The sequence below is a fragment of the Triturus cristatus genome, chromosome 7, assembly GCF_964204655.1.
Source record: "Triturus cristatus chromosome 7, aTriCri1.1, whole genome shotgun sequence".
NCBI lineage: Eukaryota > Metazoa > Chordata > Amphibia > Caudata > Salamandridae > Triturus > Triturus cristatus.
The window spans coordinates 872,209,270-872,229,863 of record NC_140590.1 but is presented as its reverse complement, the minus strand read 5'-3'; the positions used below and the strand labels follow the sequence as shown (position 1 = coordinate 872,229,863).

The 20,594-nt window shown below is 40.4% G+C and overlaps 1 protein-coding gene across 1 annotated transcript in view; it reads left to right on the top strand.

Moving 5' to 3' along the window:
• LOC146810794 (gamma-aminobutyric acid receptor subunit beta-2) overlaps positions 1 to 20,594 on the top strand; it is an 825,060-nt gene that overhangs the window by 418,353 nt on the left and 386,113 nt on the right. Inside the window, exon 5 of the mRNA XM_085617826.1 lies at positions 7,263 to 7,345. Within this exon, the coding sequence (XP_085473952.1) occupies positions 7,263 to 7,345 (83 nt within the window). The remainder of the gene's footprint in view (positions 1 to 7,262; positions 7,346 to 20,594) is intronic.

Here is a 20,594-nt window from a genome sequence, read left to right as displayed (position 1 = left end):
ACCTACAGCCTTCTTGAACTCCGCTGCTTGGAGTTCTGACCTGCCTGGGGGTGTCTATTCCAGTTCTGGGCCCCTGTAGGTTGTTTCTGCTACAGAAAGCTGTGAAGAACTGAAGAAATCTACAAAATCGATGCTTCGTTCTTCTTGTGGCTGAATTTTCTGATGCAGCACCGCCGTTCGGGAGAAATTCCTGACACACAGCCCCGTGCAGCCGAAAAAATTGACACAGTGCCTGCCCGCAGCCTGTGAAACCTCTTTCCAGCTCAGGCCAATCTAAAAGAATCTACGCATCACCATTCAGGGGCTGCAGAAATTCACGCAGCACCCGCAACACCTGAATTTTCTCATTCATCACACCTGTACGGCAAGTTTTTCCGATGCAACACCCACAGACCAGAATCACTTCCCCCTACAGTCCCGATTCAGTGCATCATGTCTCCTGCTTGCACCTGAACTGTTTCATCACCTCTCAAGGACTCAGGAACGGAGGCATCGCTGTGTCTGCAGCTTTTTTGCCTTGTGGATTTTGACACATTTGAGGTACTTTGTGTAAAAATCACTCATCCTTAGATTTCTATGGACAGAATTGCTTGAAACCTTATAAAATTCATATTTTGAGTTGTGTATGTTGGATTTTTGTCCTTTTGGTCTTGTTTGGTTTAGATAAAGAATCAAAGATACTTTTTTTTCTAAACTAGTGTGGTGCCCATTTGTAGTGTTTTCACTGTGTTAATGTTTGTGGTTTGTACAAATGTTTTACACATTGCCTCTGAGATAAGCCTGTCTGCTCGTGCCAAGCTACCAAGGCAGTGATCAGGGGTTATATAAGTGTGTAATACCCTTATCCTGACTAAAAGGAAGGGTCCCTACTTGGAGAGTGTGCAAACCACTGCCAACCAGAGACCCCCATTTCTAACACTGAACTACTCAGTATGACCAAAAGTTAGAACTTTACTCAGAAAGTGTGCCTTTTAGGATTTGGTGCAAATCAGTTCAGTCATTTTCAATAAATTAGCAACATTGATATATAGGCAAAGAGAGTGATGTTTTACTCACTCACTAGCTGTTTTATTCCAACCACTACCCACCTGAGTCTTTTGGCACTGAACCTACTAGACCTGCCTAGTGAAACAAGATTGACATCAGCATTTGGCAGTGCAATTTACTGTCTTACATATAACATTCCATTCTATTGTAGGTTGCCCAAAATTGTATGACTGACCCCTACAGGATAGACAAAGCGATGGATTATGAGAAAAGCCTTGCTTTTTCAGTGAAAACCACTGAAGGGGATGTAAGGCATATTTTTTTTATGAGAGATAAGCTGGAGAAGGTTTTTAAGTCACTACTTCATTACACAGGTAATGTTGAAGTCATTCTCAAGTTCATTTTATATTTAATAACTTTTACCCAATTTGATAAATCTGCAAAAACCTTTTCACAAAAGGTGCTTATGTCCCTCAGATGTTTTTATAAATGTAAACATTGATCAAGTGTTAGGGGGAGATAAGGGGATGCCTAAAGTTGAAAACAACACCAAATCCCTCAAAATATTTTTCTTCATCACAAGTTTCTGGACAGATTTACATCAAAATTTGAAGTACTAATGAGTCCGGCTGAGAATTACTCATTTCCGAGGTTTGGCTTAAATCCATTCAGTTTGTGACAGCATTTAAATAGAAAAAATAGTAATATCTTGGCAGAGTCTAAAAGTCCAAATCTGATTAGCTAACAGCTTTGTTACCCATGCACTAGTTTTCAAATCCCCTGTGAAAAAGTTTGGTAATTCTTATTCAGCCTACATTTCCTGATGTAAGTGATTTGCACTGAGGAACTTCTGATTTTTGAACCCACATAACAAAGTTAAAGTTGAAGAGAGTATGACAGGGAATCAGCGTCACCCTCAACACAAAAGGTTGCAGATTATACCCATAGGGACTACCATTTGTAATCAGACCAATACGAATAGGAACTGTATGAAGCTATATTGATTACAAACACTTTTTGTTTGTGTACAACTTCATGAATGTGGTATTGTGGGTCACAAATAAATATTTTGAATAAAAAGCAATAAATCCTGCCAGTCAGTTTACACATCCTCATGCCAGCTCCACCTGCAACAGTTCTCCTGTTCAGCTTGCACGCATTCCGCTACCCTCTGCTGTCAGTCTACCTGCTGCCATCTGTTTGTGCCTCCTCTGCTCGTTTCTAGCTCTATTTTGCCTTTCCTACTAGTTTTTCTGACCTCTGTTTTGCCTTTCCTGCTCGATTTTCTGACCTCTGTTTTGCCTTTTCTGTTTGCACCTTTTTGCTGCCCTGTGTTTTGCCTTTTTCTGCTTCCTTCTTCCCTCTTGCCACCGTTTCCTCAAGACCTGGCTTTTCGATGCAGACCTCACACTCCAGCGCTCAGATACCTCCAGTGGTGACAGTGCAGCACTCTACAAATGTTGATTGATTGATTTACCCAGATCCCTTTGAGTTAACTATCACCCATATTTTGCTAACTGTCAAATACTCAGTGCATCCTTCTCATGTGCAGACACGTTATAAAATGCCCAGTATTTCCTTTCCATATCTTATATTCAGGTCGTCTGGAATTCTGCATTTGTGCATTTTTTGCATAATTATGAATTTGCCACATTTGCCATATAATCCATGATGATCTGCATAACTCACAGATTTTAACAAAAAATTGTTTCTAGCACCCATGTATCAAAAGTCATTAAACACGCTACTCCATGTGTTGATGCTAAGGAGCATGACTTTTGTTGCCCAAAGGCAGGTCATCTTTCAGTAGTAAATTACTGTATTTAGGTTCAACTAACTACAACGATGAGGGTTACTACTTTGTGTGCACCGCTGAGTGTATTAGATATAATTGTTGCAATGTTATTAATATATAGAGTATGCCGCTCCACCTCCAGTGGCCCACCGTTCAAGCCACTAATGTCCCAAAGATATATAAATCAAAATGGAAGGAGTGCAAAAATTATAACTATCCAACAATCAAATATTGTAGTCCAAAATGATGCAATCCAGATAGTCACTTCCAGTTAACTTCTTTATTTTTCAATAATTTTCATGTAACGTGCTCCAACGAGTTATGTCGATTTGTACAGTCTTATACAGCCAATCAGTTGATTTATGCAGTAAGGTATACATATAAGTTGGATAGTTATGATTTTTGCGCCCCTTCCATTTTGATTTATATACTGTATTTCGGTCGTTAACAGAAATTAGTGGGTGAAACCTTTGCATTTAGTGTTAACGTGTAAAAACTGACACAAATCAAATAAAAGTTGAACGCTTGCTCCAGTTGTAGGCATGATCCTAGGAGAGCTATTTTCTGAGATGCTGTCCCAACCGTCTTGGATAGTTATACAGCCAGGCAAATGCATCCGAATAAAAAGTTGGATTCGGACCACCCGGAATTCATTTTCATTGAGTCTGTCAGGAAGCCGTCTTGCAGGATTCTTTCCTTTTAATGTGTCTGTTGCATTCTGATCCATCCTATAACGAGCTGTGTGCATCCAGTATTAGTAACTAGCAGATGTCCTGTTTGTGTTTGTCCGAATCAAAACATTTGAACACTAAACGTTGCACCACTTTGAAGAAAGTCAGCTGAGAGGATTACTAAATGTTGCATTTTTTTAAGAATGTGTTATTCAGATGAATCTCTCAGTTCAGATTGTGCAGTGAATGGTTTGACAGTGACATCCGTAAAGCAGATTTAAATGTAGAACACATTAATTGGCTTAGGACAATAAAAAAAAGAACCGGATAAAGGACTAAAATGAATCGGCCTTGCTTCTGTAGTAGACTTGGCTAAACCCCAGCTATCTATAGGCAAAGCCCTAAGCAACGTGCTGCTGCAGATGCTGGCCTCCAACATCTGTCTCGTGTGCTGGAGGCCGGTGAGAAAATGAATTTTAAAATCCATGCAGGGATTTAATCCAGCATTTAATTTCATTCACTTACCAATGAAGTAAAAGTGAAATAGGCAAATTGTTGTGAAATCTACGTGAAGCATCTAAATATAAAAGCGCTTTGGTTGTGCATAGGATACGTAGTGCTGCCTCGTCTAATTTACCTCTGCATCTGGGGATGGTGTGGGAAGGGAGAGTAGGAGGAAGGAATTGACATGCACTCAAAGCCTGTGTGGGTATGTACGAATAACCCATTAGCTTGAAAAGCTTCGAGCATTAAGAGCAAATATCTGAAGAATGTATCAATGTTGATGAGCTTGAATGGAAATGCCATATGTATTAACCGCGTCTATCAAGATTTACGGTGGTGAGCAATTTATGTAGCCAATCCGTCATCGTCAGCTTGGCATGGGAAGGCATCACCTTTAGAATGAGAAGTGCTGCAAGGAATTTACCACAAAGAATCAAACGAGCTGAGGGCTGACTTTGAAGTGAGTGGCACCTGTATGGCTTTTACACAGAATATGGGAACCAAAAATATTGTGGGACAAAACTTCATGTCAAAAATATAGAGGAGAAAAATATTGTAAATGGTTTCTATAGGTACATAAAGTTTTACTATACATAACTTCACATATATGTACCTTGATGATATATATATCTTCAAGTTACGTAAATGTGGATTTAAGAATAGTAAACCTATACTTACCTATTTGCACTTACCTTCTTGATATTTGGGTCATCTATTTTTTTACACGATATTCTGTCAACACTGTAGGGCTTATTTACAAGCCCATTGCACCATTTCTTTTTTTACGCCCCGGCGGCGCAATGAGCTTGCCCATATTTGCGAGGCCAGGTAAAGTCACCATACATGATTTTTCATAGTCTTGTAAATATGAGCTCCTTTCATGCATGACTCTGCATGAAAAGGGCATTCCATGGGTGTTGCCGTGGGTGCCCCCACGAAAAATCCATGGAATTTGAGGCATTCCAAGATTTGCAATATTTTGTAAAACTGGGAATGTGTCTGACTTCTACATCTCCCCGGGGAGGAGTAGGAATGGTGTAACGAGGAGAAATACTGTTATTTTTCCTCGTTTTCTTTTCTTTCTATGCGTGCTGCATTCTGGAGCACACACAAAAAGAGGAAAATGCCATTAATAGATGTTTTTGTGTCCCTTCAGCACCAAAACAATCATCCGCGCAGTGCAGGCACCCTTGCAAAATGACACAAGGGTACCTGCGCTGGCGCATGGCAGCCATTGTGCACCAGCGATGGGAAAGCACAGCGATGTGTCGTATTATTGTTAGTACGACACTTTAAAAATAAAGCAACACAGTGCAGCTAAATGGCTTGCGGCGCCGCGCTGTGTCATTTTCTCATAAATGAGGCCCTGTATTTTTGGTTACGATATTCTGTCAGTGATCTGCCAGTGGTATGATATGACAGTGGTCATGCTTCCGCAAGCGGGAAATCCATCAACAGTGGAGTTAAGACCAAAACCCCTTAGTCAGGAGGAGATAGCACACAACTCATTTAGGTAATTTCACAATAGTGTCTTGGCAGTGGTCATCCATCTAGAAATGTGATTGCCATATGTCTACTCTGGCAAAAACCATTAACCTTTTCTCTGGGCATGGAAGGCAAGAAAAGATGAGCCTTCTATGAAATTACAGATTGGTATTTTTTAAATCTCATATTACTACCAACTGCAATGTAAAGAAAGCTGTATTTTCCATCCTTCCATGAATGTGCCCATTTTCAGTGGGGAGGGGGATATTTGATAGGACATAATAATATAAAAATCAATAACCCTTCTCTCATGTCTGCCCAGATATAATTCCAGACTTTCACATGTTTAGACTAGGAGAACCTTGCTACCAGAAAACCTTCTAACAAATTGTGTCCTCTTTTTGGTAACTCACTTTGGAATTGCGTCTATGTGTTTGAAGACCCTGAGTTTCATTGCCTGCCCTTGGCCAATCACCTGGGTATGCCCAATTGTAATGTTTTCATCTGACAGCCAGCCAATCACACTTATGCAAGTAATTTGCATTTCTATTCCCATCTGGGTATTGAAAGCATTATAATAGAGTGTAAATTGCACATCTACGGTGAACATAACTCAACTTGGAATCTAACCTTTTTTTTATGAAACAGCATCTAATTTGTAATGCTGCCAAGAGTACCCTATTGCCATGCATCACCAAAATACAGGAGCTCTACCAATATCAGGTAAACTACAGGGTCTCTCGCAATACATTACAGGCATACCCACCACTGACACTTGAATGCCAACTAGAACCTAAACGGGAGCACAATCTGAGGTTACAGGTCTTTCAACTCATGATGCCTTTCAGTAGGGTGATCAGGCATCCCAAATTTCGCACGCAGAGAATTTTGCTGCGTGCACTGCATCCCCAAATGCGATGCAGTGCACGCAACAAAATTCGTTTTCTTAATTTATAAGTTTACTTACCTGTAAACCTCCGTAATCCATAGTTTACTATCCCCCACCCTGCCCCTTCCCACGTCACCGCCCTGCAGGTACTCCTACTACCGACCGCGGCTGCATCCCAGATGTTCCCCTGTTTTCACCAGCTATCCTGGAAGATTTTGTCAAATTCGACTTATGTCCCAGTTTTCAAAAAAGGTCAGCAAAACAAAGGGAGCCACGTTTTTATGTGTTCCACGGCAGGATTAGATAGCAGCTCTTATTAGAAAGCAACTTAATTAACAGGTATGATACTGGGTTTAAAAATTATATTGTATCTCTTTCGTTAGTGCCACATTGTCTGTGTTTCTATGTTGATGAGCGCTGTCCTTCTGTGCTCCATAGTTGATGTAAAGTTGGAGCCCTTGTTCTATTTTTGCAAAATTATTCAGTTTTTGTTTTTCAAAATCTACTTACTCTACCCTTGTGTTTTTCTCTTGATAATCAGTTAATTTACCAATTGTTTACTTTCCATACCATAAGTCAAGGGTAAGGTCATAGTAGAGCATGGTGAACAATAAACGGAAAAAGGGAGAGAATAGAGAAAAAAGAGACTCCCGGCCCATTGCTTATGATTCAATGAGCTTACAATTTGGCAGGAAAAAAGCAATCTAATGCGGATTTATGATCTTTTCTGCCTAATGGACTAAATTGAGAACAATCATGTGTGTCCATCGAAGTCGATTAAATAAAAGGCATTATGTTCCATGTAAGAATTTAGTTATAATGTAAGTACACTATAATGTTTGTATCTGCAGTGAGCATACTATGTCTAAAACTCTCAAATGCTGATGTGAAGATAACATTCTGACTCTCCTTCATAACCCTTTCTTTGTAGAATAACTACCACGGCTGCTTGCATGATGGACCTTCGGAGATATCCGCTGGATGAGCAGAACTGCACATTGGAGATTGAGAGTTGTGAGTACCTATTGTCCCTGTGCCTGGACCAAATGCTCTGTAAAACCTAATACATGGCGTTTCCTGCCCTGTCTAGGATCCAGTATCATTCTTCTTACTTTACTTTATCATTCCTGCATTGTTCTGATCACACATCTACTTCAAAAGAAAAAGTCTGGGGCATCTTTCTACTTTTGTATGCTTCAGGACAAGGTGTGATGAAAGCTGAATTAAGGTCTCAGATTTTCATTAGAGGATTTTTCTTCTGATGACTTTGTAGCCCTATGAATAATAGGGAATCTTACCAAAGATTGCCCTCAGACCATCTCTAGTAAAGAGTTGCAGATGATGGCAACCATTTTCATTGACTCACCGGCAGTTTGTGGCCTCGATAATGACTCTTTAAAGAAAAGGACCTGCTCCCTGTTATGGCTTGTGTTGCATAGACAGAAAGACAGGTCTACATTCTTGCTCCCATCTCTAATAATGCTGAGCGGATTCCTTGGTTCTTCAAGATAAGAATGGCCACACTGGTTGCAGATACCACTGTACCATTGCACCTGGGCCCAGTATGCGTGACAGCGACATAACTCATAAAATAATGGCATTGCTTTCATAATCAGAAGAGACAGTTTTATGGTAATAAATTGAAATACAAATTAATATCTATTGCAAATATTCCACCATCATTGCTAAATATTATGAAACCTTTTGCACCTACTGCGGTTGTCAATCCCTTTGATAAATCTCAGAGTTAATCCGCTGTTCCTGCTAACAATACATGAGGCTGTTATTTTGTTGTGCACACTACCGCTACCTGTGCTTAGGCGTAAACATCACCACAATTCCCCTGTCACAAGCGCTGAGAGTAATTGCCCTTGATCGCAGCGGTAGCCAGGTCAGTATGGGAGAATGGTGAGGCAGATATGGTGGTTCAAGATGTTGGTGTGATTTCCATGAGCCCCTAGGAGATGAGGCCTGCTATATCCTCTGAGCTGTCAAGCCCCTCCACAGCCATAGCACTACACTGGGTAATGCAAAAATCAGGCAAAGAATGCTGTCATAAGGTTGTTACATTTTAGGTGTTGTTTTGCACTGGGATTGAAGAGATAGTGATGACGCCATCTTATTGAAACTATAAGCCTCTCACCTCCTTGTACTTGGTGGCAATGTGGTGGGCAGCATCACCTTGCTGAGGGAGGCTATTGCCTCCCTCTTCTAAGCTTAAAGTCTGGGAAGTACTGAGAGTGCACTTAAGCAAACTAGCCTTTATGATGTTCACATGCATTTCTTAGCCAAAAGAGTCTTTCCAGTTTTTCTGGTGCTCCTATTGAATTGTCTACATTGGATGTTTTGCAGTTGATCTGTCTCACAATTGCAGTTAAACTGCTTGTTTATCCAAGGCAGGTCCTGTGAATAAATGTCTCCACATTTTGTTTTCGTAAAACATCTGATATGTATTTCTTTCCACTTAGAGCTCATCAGCCATGTGTACCAGTGCTTGTTAAATGTAGTTACATTTCAACAGAACAGTGTCTCCAAGCGTATTCAGTAGCAGCATTCTCTAAAAGAGAACTTCTCACAAAATCATCACCGACTTACCCTACGAACCCATAGTTTGAGTGAGTTCCACCAAACCAGTATTAATGCTTTATGGCATCCTACGCTCCCATTGCATTGTGAAACTTTCTCTGCCTTTTGAAAAGACTTTGAGAGATGGATGTCCTTAACTGAAAAAGTCACTAGGCCTCAGCTACAGGCAGCTTCAGTTATCTGTTGATCTATTCTTTCATATACATTAGATATACTTAGAGTGAGTTTTCATCCAGTCTCTTGCCCATAATTGGATGGCTTTGTTGTCCCTTCTCTTGATTAAATGGTTTGTCTCCCACTTCCTGTGTTTGTCCCACCCTGGATCATTAAGGTCTCACAGTGCTCTGATTGGATGTGTTGTATCTTTCCACTGTTCACTTAAAAAGACCCTCTTTCTTTTCTTTCAGCACTCCATGAGTGTTCATTTGTTTCATTTATCCTCCTGCACCTCTGACCCTGCTCTGCTTCTACTTTTAAACTCCCCACTAAACCCCTATTGCTCCCTTATCCACACTTTTATTATTCTACACTCCTAGTACTGCCCCTGCCCATTTTTCGTTTATGAGTGCCTGGCAGCTGCAGAGTGGAGCAGGAGAGCTTGCTTTTTCACTCCTGCAGACTTTTAATGAACTGTTTTGAACTGGCCACCGGCTATGAGTCATGAGACATCCTCATGCAGGAATCATGGTGCATTCACATGCATGCATACTCATCTGCAGCCATCTTGAAATGGATTTTTGTTAACATAAAACCAATTCCAAAATGGCCACCCATGCGTCTGCATCAGTGTTGTTTCGCATACAGGTGCAGAACTTTTTGGGCATTAATAATAATGTGCAGAAAATGGACCTACACTCGAATTTATATGTGTTCACTTATATGATGTTATTGCCTTTAAAACAATTATGCTATCACCTGTTAAAGTGCCTTTTTACTTGGCTTATGCTAAAAATGGCCTCAGCTATGACTCTACACCATCTTGCTCAAAGTGGATGTCTCCCTCTGCACATCAATTGTTTATTATTTCTGCAGCATGTATTCATGCAAGTCATGTTTGTTTATTTCCAAATGGCGTTGTTCTTGAAGAAATCTCTTTATCATTGACACAGTAATATTTCAGTCTTCTAGATTTCTTCTGCCTTCTTGCTGGATTGCATTCATTCACTTCAGATGTTTTGTAACTAGATTGTTCTGCCATCTCTGAATGATATTAGCACAGAGAACTGAATAAATATACATGTAGTCAGATAGTGGTTTTGTGTTAAGGCAATATGAAGCTCTTCATTTTAATTCTCTGATTTGCTGAAATTGTGTTTTTTTGCTCACACCATGATGAGTCTGCAGGTTTAGTGCTGCTCTATGAGAATATTTCCTATATAAACCCTCCGATTTGGTGGTGGGCCACAGTCCTTTCAGATGCAACTAGGGATGCTGGTCGATTTCTTATTGATTTTGCTGCTCATTTGGGACTTGGAATAATTCTTGACTTTGCTTATTATTCTGTATTGCCCTATTTCTGAGAGTCTTCATGGCCCTGAATTAATGCATCTGCCATTACAATTTCTGTATTGTACCCGTTTAAACTTTATAATAAATCTTTCTTTAAATTTTGTATTTTTACCCTAGAACTCAATTATGGAGCCTGTCCTGGAGACTGTATTTATTTTTTATATGCTGTTTTGCAACTTATTTTGGGACACATTGCCTCATGAAATTGAGGTTGAACACTGCCCTGTGGGTGTGCTAATAAGATCGCTTTTGGGGTGTAAGATTTTAGGGGCTCCTCGTGCCCACACAGGCAAATGGTCTAGTTGCCGCTTTCCCATTAGCTATGCCATTGCTAACAAGTATTGGGAAACACAGTAGCATAACCTTTTACTGCTAAGACCTATTGGCTTTACCCATTCATTTTTATAAATGGCTTGCTACTTAGTTCTGCATGTGCATGTTAACTTTTACATGGAGCCAGCAAAGATAAGATGCTGCTGTGCCTTAATGAGAATTAGCAAACTCACAGGTATGGATTTGCCCTGATTCTGGGGGAGGAGGGTGCATAATTATGGGTTGCAGGGAGTACTGTGCAAGATATGGATGATCACGGGAAATGCATACTCAAATTACATCTCTAATCCTGTGCTTTTCATCTTTTCAATGAATGTCCCCAGCAAGGAAGATACCCGTCTGTGAGAGGTTATGCTTGCAACCTTGTCAGACGAATGTATAATCACCTACACTGTGTTTAGGACTATGATATAGATGTAATGTACCCTATTATCCTCTTTATGCAGATATAATAGCTTGACTTCGGAACAAAGGTCAGGCTCTCCTCACATATTCAAGCTATCTCTGCCACTGATTGATATGCACGACTGCTATGGTCTGGGCTTTATATCAACCTAATTACAATATAATGTGCTCTTTTCTGAAACCTATGTAGGAAATATTAAGTTTAAAGTGAAATCATTGTTCATGGGTTCATACTTTTTGGAATGTATGCTAATGCTGGTTATTAAATGTTAGTGAGTAGAGTTATCCATATCATTTTTTCTTTTAATTGAATGTTGATGCAAAATCAGCACAAGTTGAAATAAAAGGATCACAAAAATAAGAACTCGTTTTAAAAAAGGAAAAACGAAAGATAAGGCATCGAATGCACGAAGTACTGGCAGATTAATGTAAACAGAGGCCTCGAATGCACAAAGTACTGGCAGATAATGTAGACAGAAAAAGTCTCAGAGAATCTATAATTCCTCCTGGTAAATATTTAGCAACTAGACACTAATTTTAAAGAAAGACAAATCAATTGTCTGTAACTCATGAGAGGATAAGCTTTTAATCTCGAAATTCTTTGGAGTGACGTGGAGCCTGGTCTTCCCCTTTAAATTAATATTTACTGAGAATAAAATCTCATTTTAGAGTCTTTAAATTTGGCATTGCATTGCAGAAAAGGCACCATGTTTTTTTTCTTTCGGGGAAGAACCGAAGGCACTTTCTCTAATATAATGTTATATGACAGTTCCTTCAGTGACTAGATCCCACCAGTTCCCAAAGGGGGAAGAGTCAGTGATATCCAAATCAATCGAATGTGTATGGTATCAGTGAGGGAGACAGGAGAATAAATACTCAGGGCCATATTTTTAAAAACCTTGGCAGCACCCAAAGAGGCTGCATTGCGTGACAGGGAGGGAGCAGGAGATACAGAGATACGCACTCTCCTCCGCACTCCCTAGCGCTGGTACTGATTTCAGCTACCGAGCGCCACACACACACACTTTAGCACCATAGCTCTAGGGTGTGTGTGTGAGTCTAGCATAGGCTTCCTGTACAAGATACACGTTTGAAAGCTTTTCTCACTTTGTAGGTGTGCTGCACAGTGCAGCACACATGCATAATTGGAAAAGAAAGGAGAAGTAAAAAAAATTCTCCTGTAAGTGCCTCCTTTGAAGTGGCATCAACTTTTGGCGCTAAACCCTGTCTACAATTTTTGTAGATAGGGTTTTGCATCAAAAGGCAAGGGTAGTTGCATGGGAACGCCAATGTACCACCCATATAACTCCCCCTTGGTGCTAGGTAATGCAAAGCGGTGCTTCGTGCTGCTTTGCAATACTTTAGGGTACTTTCACGCACAAAATAAGTTTTGCGCTTTACTATAAAGCAAATTCCTCAAAAAACAGTCTGTTCTGGTTAGCATCATAGATAGTTGAGTTAGCTGCTTCATAATAGCAAAAAAGAGACAGGTTGGGGATGCACATGTATGCCATGCATATAAATTACATGGTGTGCGAATATTGTTATATTAGAATGTTTGCATTGGTAAGGAATCCAGCTGCAGGAATCGATTGTGTCACCACACTAGGACGAATTTTCGCAACACAACCTCTGCCATTTCTCAGATATAGTCTGTAGACCTTTGTAGCATGTGTTAGAGAGGACAAGAGAACGTATGCATCTTCCATATGTTTCAGAAAGCTATTTTGCTTCACCACTTCTGTATTTTGCTGCCTGGTGAAATAAGGAAATAATCAAAGCATAGAACTTAAAAAATATTTTACAAAAAATGAGTTGTAGTATAGAGTGTCCTTAATTTACAAGTATGTCCTGTGCCTCCCAGCATCAACCAATTTGGCGGCCTACTGACAAAGGGACGTTCGAGTATAGACCTCCATATACCTGTCGTACTCGTTTACGTACTTTTACGTCCCTTTATGAATTGGCCCCAAAACATCTCAAATGGGAATGAAGCGGCAATATTCAGAGAATAATTACATGCTATTAGTACATATAGAAAGGAATAATGGCTTTTTGAGCTTTTACACATAGGGAGTTAGATGCTTCAGAACTGAGTCGCAAGGGTACGTAAGTACAGATAAAAGAGTACTCCTATAAAACTACTTACTGTATTCATAAATGCTTTTGTGAATCAACCCCATTATCTGTAATATTAGGCAATTTCAATAAGCACCAAATTGAGGTATGTATATCTATCTCTCATAGATTGAATTGGCTGGCAATATCTTAGAAATCTTTAGTTTAAACTGATTGTTCTGCTTTCGAAATGTGCAGTGGGAATCACTTTAAGGTGCATATGAATTGTAACTAAATATTGAAAGCAAGGATGCATAGGGTTAATTGTCAGGAGCCAATTGCTGGCCACATTATGCCTAATTCGTGTCTCTAAAGAACCAAGTAAGCATACCTTTGAGATGCTTAGAGAATGATCTTGGAATGGAACTTAGTGCCTGTAAGAATGTTCTAGCTGGACGAGGACTAAACAGATTGGAAACTGAGTGAGTGAAGTTTTAAATGCATGTTGCTCGTTGCAAATGTGCATTTTGGAAGGCTGCCATGAAAAGCATATCATCTAAGACCATGTTATATGTTAGGTGGGATAATCTTTTATTCACTTCTGCACCAAAACCTGCACCTTGCATAACTCTGCATGGACATGTGCACAAATAATGTTCCTTTTCAGCGTGCTTATTATGAACATTTGGAAATAAATAAACCCAGGTATCCATTTAAAATGAGCACGAGCCGAAGGTCTGTTCAGTAGGCACAGGCCCTTCAGGAGCCAAAAGACATCTACGTGGACCAAACAAGGAGGGGAAACACAGCAAATGGATGGATTTTTTTACAAATCACATGAGTTTCTCTCTCAAAGCTATTTTGGAGAACTACAGCATCAGCAGCAGTGGTAGACATGAGAGGTGGCTTTTCTCTTCAAGCAGTGGCTTTTGTGTACACAAGAATGTGATAAAGAAAAGGACACATAAAAAAGTAATGGTAAGATTAAGAAACAAGAAGAGGGTTGGCAGTGGGACTAGCGTGAGGATGCTGCAGGTGTTTAGGTGAGATACTTGTCAGGTTGTCATTTAAAGTGAGGTTACTTGTCTGCTTGGGAATGTTGCTGCATTTGAAATTGAAAATGGTGAGACTGAAGAATGGGAATGTTGCTCACTCTTATTTTTGACTCATTAACTAGTTATGTTTCACGAAGCTCTGGTTTTCTAATATTTTCTCTGAAACTATCTTTCTCTGTAACGTCTTATCCCATTATGATTTCCCTATTACTTCTATGTTACTTTCCATCTTTCTCACCATCATTAGATTTGTCTTTTATACTGTTGTCATTCATTTGACACTGAATTTCCCTCTGAACACCTTAAAAAGAGCAATCCATTCTTTCTCTTCTCTGCACACCTTTCCCTCCATTATATTAACCTTGATATTCTCTTCCTAGTACCAAAAAGATAAAAGTATTGATGAACTCCCCATAGGGCTGAGTTGCCCATCTATACCACTACCATGGCAGACAGGGTTCAGATATTCATGATCCAAAAAATCTGCTCTTAGCTAACCTTTCAAAAGTCAGGTCATTCGGTAACAACTTAGGGCCCAATTCCGATGCAGGCAGGAAGTGCTCCGACCATCGGTCGGAGCCCTCCTGCCCGCATAGTAATCACCGATTCGGATTCCCTTCCGACTGAGCCATTTCGATGGGCTCGGTTGGAAGGGAATCCAAATCAGTCTTCCAAATGGCTTACCACGGGCTTGGAGAGCCCGTCCGCCATTCGGAAGGCCCACAGTGATCCCGGCACAAAAAGGCATTGGGAAACAGTTTTCGGGCCCCCAGCAGGGCCCCCATGGGTGCCAGCCCACCGAATGGCGGCCTAGGGGGCACCTATGGTGTCCCCCTGTTGATCCCTGCACCCCTGCTCTTTGCTATGAGAGCATACATTTCGTTCAGAATGCATGCTCTTATAGCAAAGTAGAGGATTGCAACCAAACACGGTTCGGTTGCATCCTAATTTCTGGGCTGGAACCAACGACGGGAGGTCGTTTTGTTCCAGTTCCAGAACGATGACGGATGGATTGGGGTCCGTCCAGCATCGTAATTGGCCGCCAAGTAATAAGTGAAGTTAACTATTGTAAGCGCCTCCAGTTTGGCCTTCCACAGAAACAAATTTCTCTCTTTCTAGAAAGTAGTTAACATTTCTATGAAAACTCTACCTAATCTCCCTATAACCTACACCGGCACATCGTCCCAACCTCAGGTCATTGAGTGTCCATCACAAATATGTATCAGTATATTGGCTTTACTTTTGGACTTCATGGTAGTCCATGGACCTGCTCCTCCATACTGCTTTCACACCTTTCCTTTGCTTCCAACTTATGAATTCTGTGCTTGACTAACCACATATCTTAGCAATTCTCAAAATACACTGCTTGCATTCTGTAGGATTTTTTTTTTGAGAGGTGAAGACCCTTCTCAAGCAATAATCACAATCCCTGCCAGCGTGAACCACAACAGTCAATAAATTAACCTGTGCTTTATCCTCTTATAGCTTGGCACAAAGGCAATCAGGCTTAACTTACAGGAAATCTGTTAAGTTTTATGCAACACTCTGACAGTAATAAAGTGAAAACACAACACCAAAAAACATCCCACTCCAATTGAGAAAAAAAGAGTAACATTTAATAAATAATTTGAGACCAAAATGACAAAATTCAAATCAGTATAACCGGACAAATGCGATTTCAAGTGAGTAAAGCGCCTAAAATCACAAAGCACCACTCGCGGTCATCTGCCGTGCTAGACCGGGGGAAAGTCAAAGGTTCAGGCCAACTGTGATGGAACGCAGGCCAGATATAGGTGCCAGGTTAGTCCCACTGAAAAGGTTGCCTTCTCAAAGTCCGGCATGAAGAGTACAGTTTGCGGTGGAAAAGGCCACGAAGAGCAAGAAGAGCTTCATGGATGGACATTCCTGTAGCGCAAAGAGCAGGCCTGGCATCATGGATGGTCATCGCTGTAGCTTGAAGAACCTGTCTGGCGCCATGGACGGTTGTTGCTGGAGTTTTACATTGGTGGTCACTGGGTCTGTTGTCGCTGTAACGCGAAGTGTAGATCTCATTTTGCCAGACTTCGCTGACGGGCGCAGTAGTTCAAAGAATCGGGTTCCTAAGCGCTTCGCGTTGACAGTCACGGATGACAAGTTCTCTTCACAACAGACCTCTTCGCTGTAGCAAACAGACCAAAACATCAGCATTTCTCCCTTTTCTTTAGAGGAGAAGCTCAAGCGATGCCTAGCAAAGGTCCAGAACCTGGGGATCACTACAGCAGAGGCCAGCATGGGTCAGACAGGTCCAGTTGCAGGCCCAGGCAGGTTCAGTTGCAGCAGGTAAACTGGGCAGTTGCAGGAGGGGGGCCCTGGAGCTTGTTGTTCCCCTGTAGCTCAAAATAAGAGGGCAGTACTCTGGCAGCAGAGCAGTCCTTCTTCTGCAATATCCACAGGTCCAGGAGTGTACTGAAGACTGGGTTTGAGAGTCCTATTTTTATACCTTCTGCCAGCTTTGAGGGGGGAAAAACTTCTAGAGTTTCCTCTCCAACAGATGATTCTAGAATTTCCTTTCTACTTGCCCAGGCTCCAAAAGGTCTGGGGTGATATCAGTCCTGGGTGAAGTTCTTTGTGAGTGTGCTGCAAGCAGCCCATTTGAAAAGTAATTGGGGCTTCGAAAAGCTCTGCCCCTCCCATCCTGGCATGATGACTCATACTGCCAAAACCTAGTACCCATTTGTCTCACTGTCTGGAAGGAATACACAAAGGCCAACTGCCAACTACACTTAGTCATGTGACACAACATACAGGCTGCAGGTACCAAATGGTTAGGACAATTATCTGCCAACTTTCTAACAGCAGCCTTTTCAGACATGTGACTGAAAATGTGACTTCGCCATTAAAGAGGATTATAAATTATAATACTTTTGAGTGTAAACATGACAATCCTACCTGCTCCTGATCAAAAGTGATCATGTATTAAATTTATTAAGGTAACCCAATGTTGTTCCATTAGAGAGGTAGTCTTCACAGTAGTGAACAATGAATTTGGGAACTTTTGACTACCAGGACATGTAAAACCTTAATGTACATGTCCAATGTTTTTAATACACTGCACCCTGTGCTATAGGATGTTTAAGGCCTGCATTAGGGGTGACTTACATGTATTAAAAAGGGAGGTTTGGGCGTGGCAAAAGATTTATTTTGCCAGGTCGAATTGCCAGTTTAAAACTTTACATAGGCTGCAATGACAGGCCAGAGACATGTTTTAAAAGGCTACTTTAGGTGGGTGGCACAAGTGCTGCAGGCCCGCTAGTATAATTAATTTACAAGCCCTAGGTACATGTCCCACTTTACTAGGGACATATAAGTATATTAAATGTGCCAATCAGGTGTAGGCCAATTTTGCCATGTTTTAAGAAGTGAGCACAAGCACTTTAATACTGGTTAGCAGTGTTAAAGTGCACAGTGTCCTAAAGCCAACAAAAATGATTTTCAGCAAGCAGGAGCTGAGTAGGCAAAATGTGTGAGGCAGGAGCACTCTAGGAGTTGTGAGGTCTAACACATTCCATCTCAAATGGTTCTTTTTACTTGAATCTTTACTAGGATCCTCCAACTGCAATAATATCCCAAAAGACACTCTGTCATTTTATTCCTTCCTTGCATTCAAGACCGTCATCAAAGAATACCCAGTCCTTCTTGATAACCAATAAGCAGGAGAAATCAACTATCACAAGTCAATAGCACATCCGGAGACCCTGACATCACCATGTATATATCATAATATATTATGTATGTAAAGTAAACCAATAAACTATCAAGTCTGTGTTCATGCTCCAGACGTGAGAGGCCTATCTGTTCTAAGTTCAATTGGACGTTTCTGTTCACAGTCATGATGACCGGGACAAGATAAAATGTTCAGAGTCAAACCAGACTGTTTTGTTTCTTACATTTTCCACTGGAGAGATAATGTTATGTTGTCACTTTTGACCTATTGAATGCAATATTCTGAGTAATTTAATTTGCAAGCAGTCTGTGCATTTTTCACTTGACTTAAACAGAAATGACCTTATTTACATTTTGAAAGAGAAACTGATAAAAATGCTCAAGCAGCTATTCAGCCACAGCTTATTTCCCAACCTGAGAATTTACTTTGGTAAAAAATGCAATGCAAAGTGGACTGCCAAAACAAAAATGAAATGTCCATGATGCACAGAAAGGTATTTACCTGCATCTTAGATATTTTTGTTATTTCTTGCCTTGAACCACCTTGACATGGTGTGCTCTCAGGTCCTGGTCAGGAAAATATGTCTGATGGACTACCAGTGCTGGAATTGATAAAAACATTAGTCTGGGAACCCATAAAAAGGGGGTCGCAGTGGAGCACAAGGGAATGAGTCATGTAAAGCAGAGTCTGACAGTCAGGTTGTTTTTATTTTTTTTAAACTCTGCCACATGAAATTAGCAACACGACAAATGTGACAGTACATCTGTAAATATCACATATGTGCATGTGATATAAAGGTCTCTGACACCGACACCCTATAACAGGAGTAGCACTATAAAAAATGTATTAAAAATACACTAGTAAGAGTTATTTATACTATAATTTGTATAACTACTCAAACAGACTGATACATCAGACATTCTTACAGTGCATGCACATCTCTTGTATACAGTGGTTGAAAAAAGTTAAAACCCTGCCTCCAAATCAAAGTTTCTCTTAGGTGCTTGTGAATTGATAACAAGCTGTGTGTCTTGTTTTCCTCCATTATATTAGCTTAGATGCCAAAGGCTCCAGATAAGTCCAAGCCAAGATGCTATTTGAAGAAAAGGACAGCTGATGGCCCCTTACATTTTGCCTTTGTTTTGAGCCCAGTGGAATTGAAAATGACAAAGTCGCTTCCCCGCCTGCATGTTGTTGCTTGGAATGGAAAGTATACAATGTGTGGGCATTTCTGGATGTGTGCCTGTGTCTGCAAATTACATCAGAACAAATTCAACATATTTCATTGGTCCCAGCTCTTATCCCGGATATGACTCAATAATAGCTGCTAAACCTGGGATCTCCTGGATTCCCCTTATTTCCTTCACTAGACCAGCCTTTGTAGAGTGTGCCTTATGAAATGCCCACACAATACAGGTTAGCCTTCTAAAGCTCACATGATGGAGGCCCTAATAAAACCTAACTAAGGGTTACCTATAGCAGAACCAGGTAACCTCTTCAGTCAGGTCCCCTGCCTCTAAATGAGAAGAGGGAATGTCAAGTGTAGTGAAGCAGGACATCCATCAATTTACAGTGGATGTCCCAAATCCACCTCCCTTGTAACAATTCTCAAAGTCTCTGCTTAGGAAGCAGAATAGTGAATTTATTTTGAAAGAAACTAGTAGCACTGCAGTGAGAGCTTGGATAAGACTTTTTTTTTAATTAAAGCCCTCTTAAGCCTTACATCATACATCTGTGGACACTTCCCTTCCACAACGCTTCATTCCTCGATAGCAATTAGGGCAAGTCATTTGGTTGGAATAGAAGGAAATAAAAACATTGAAAGATGGTACAATAGCTCACTGGGCTGTATCCCAGCTCCAAAGGTCTGTTTGTAAACTGGGAGCCACAGTCTATATTGTGGTTGGCTGACTCACCCATTCGACTTTCAGAGACAATTGAAATGAATACCACTGATTTAACAAATCAACACCTGATTTCTTACACAAAGATCTTTTTTTATTGAGCAGAAAAATAGAAAGAAATTCATTACATTACAGTGAATAAATCGGTAAATATTTGAGAAAGGGATCAATTAAAGTACAGTGTAACAACAATATATTTCGGTCATATTAAAAGATTAGCAAGAAGTAAAATATCGTCCCCAATTGCTATATCCATTCCTACCTTTTGGCATAAAATGATATTATAGTTCATTGCATCGTAAATACAAATCTAATCATATTATTTAAGTGCTAAAAGCAAAAAAACGTAATATTAAACCGATGAAGGGATAAACAGCAAGGAACAATTATGCAGAGAGAGAGAGTGCAATGCGATGGCTGTACATTAGGTGACATTGGTTGCCTATGCCCTAACCTATCCTAAAAAGTATGATATTGTAATTAACTTTGGCAAATGGAAATTAAAGGTATTGTATCTATATGCGACCAGCTGACATCAAAATAATGCTTCCCTTACTTTTGTCCACCATCAAACATCATTCTAAAAAAAAAAGGAATCTAATCATATTATTTGAGTGTTAGAAGCAGAAGAACATCGTATAACACTGGTGGAAAGATAAACAGCATGGACCAATCCTCTTCTTGCACAAAGATGCTAATCTATGTGTACA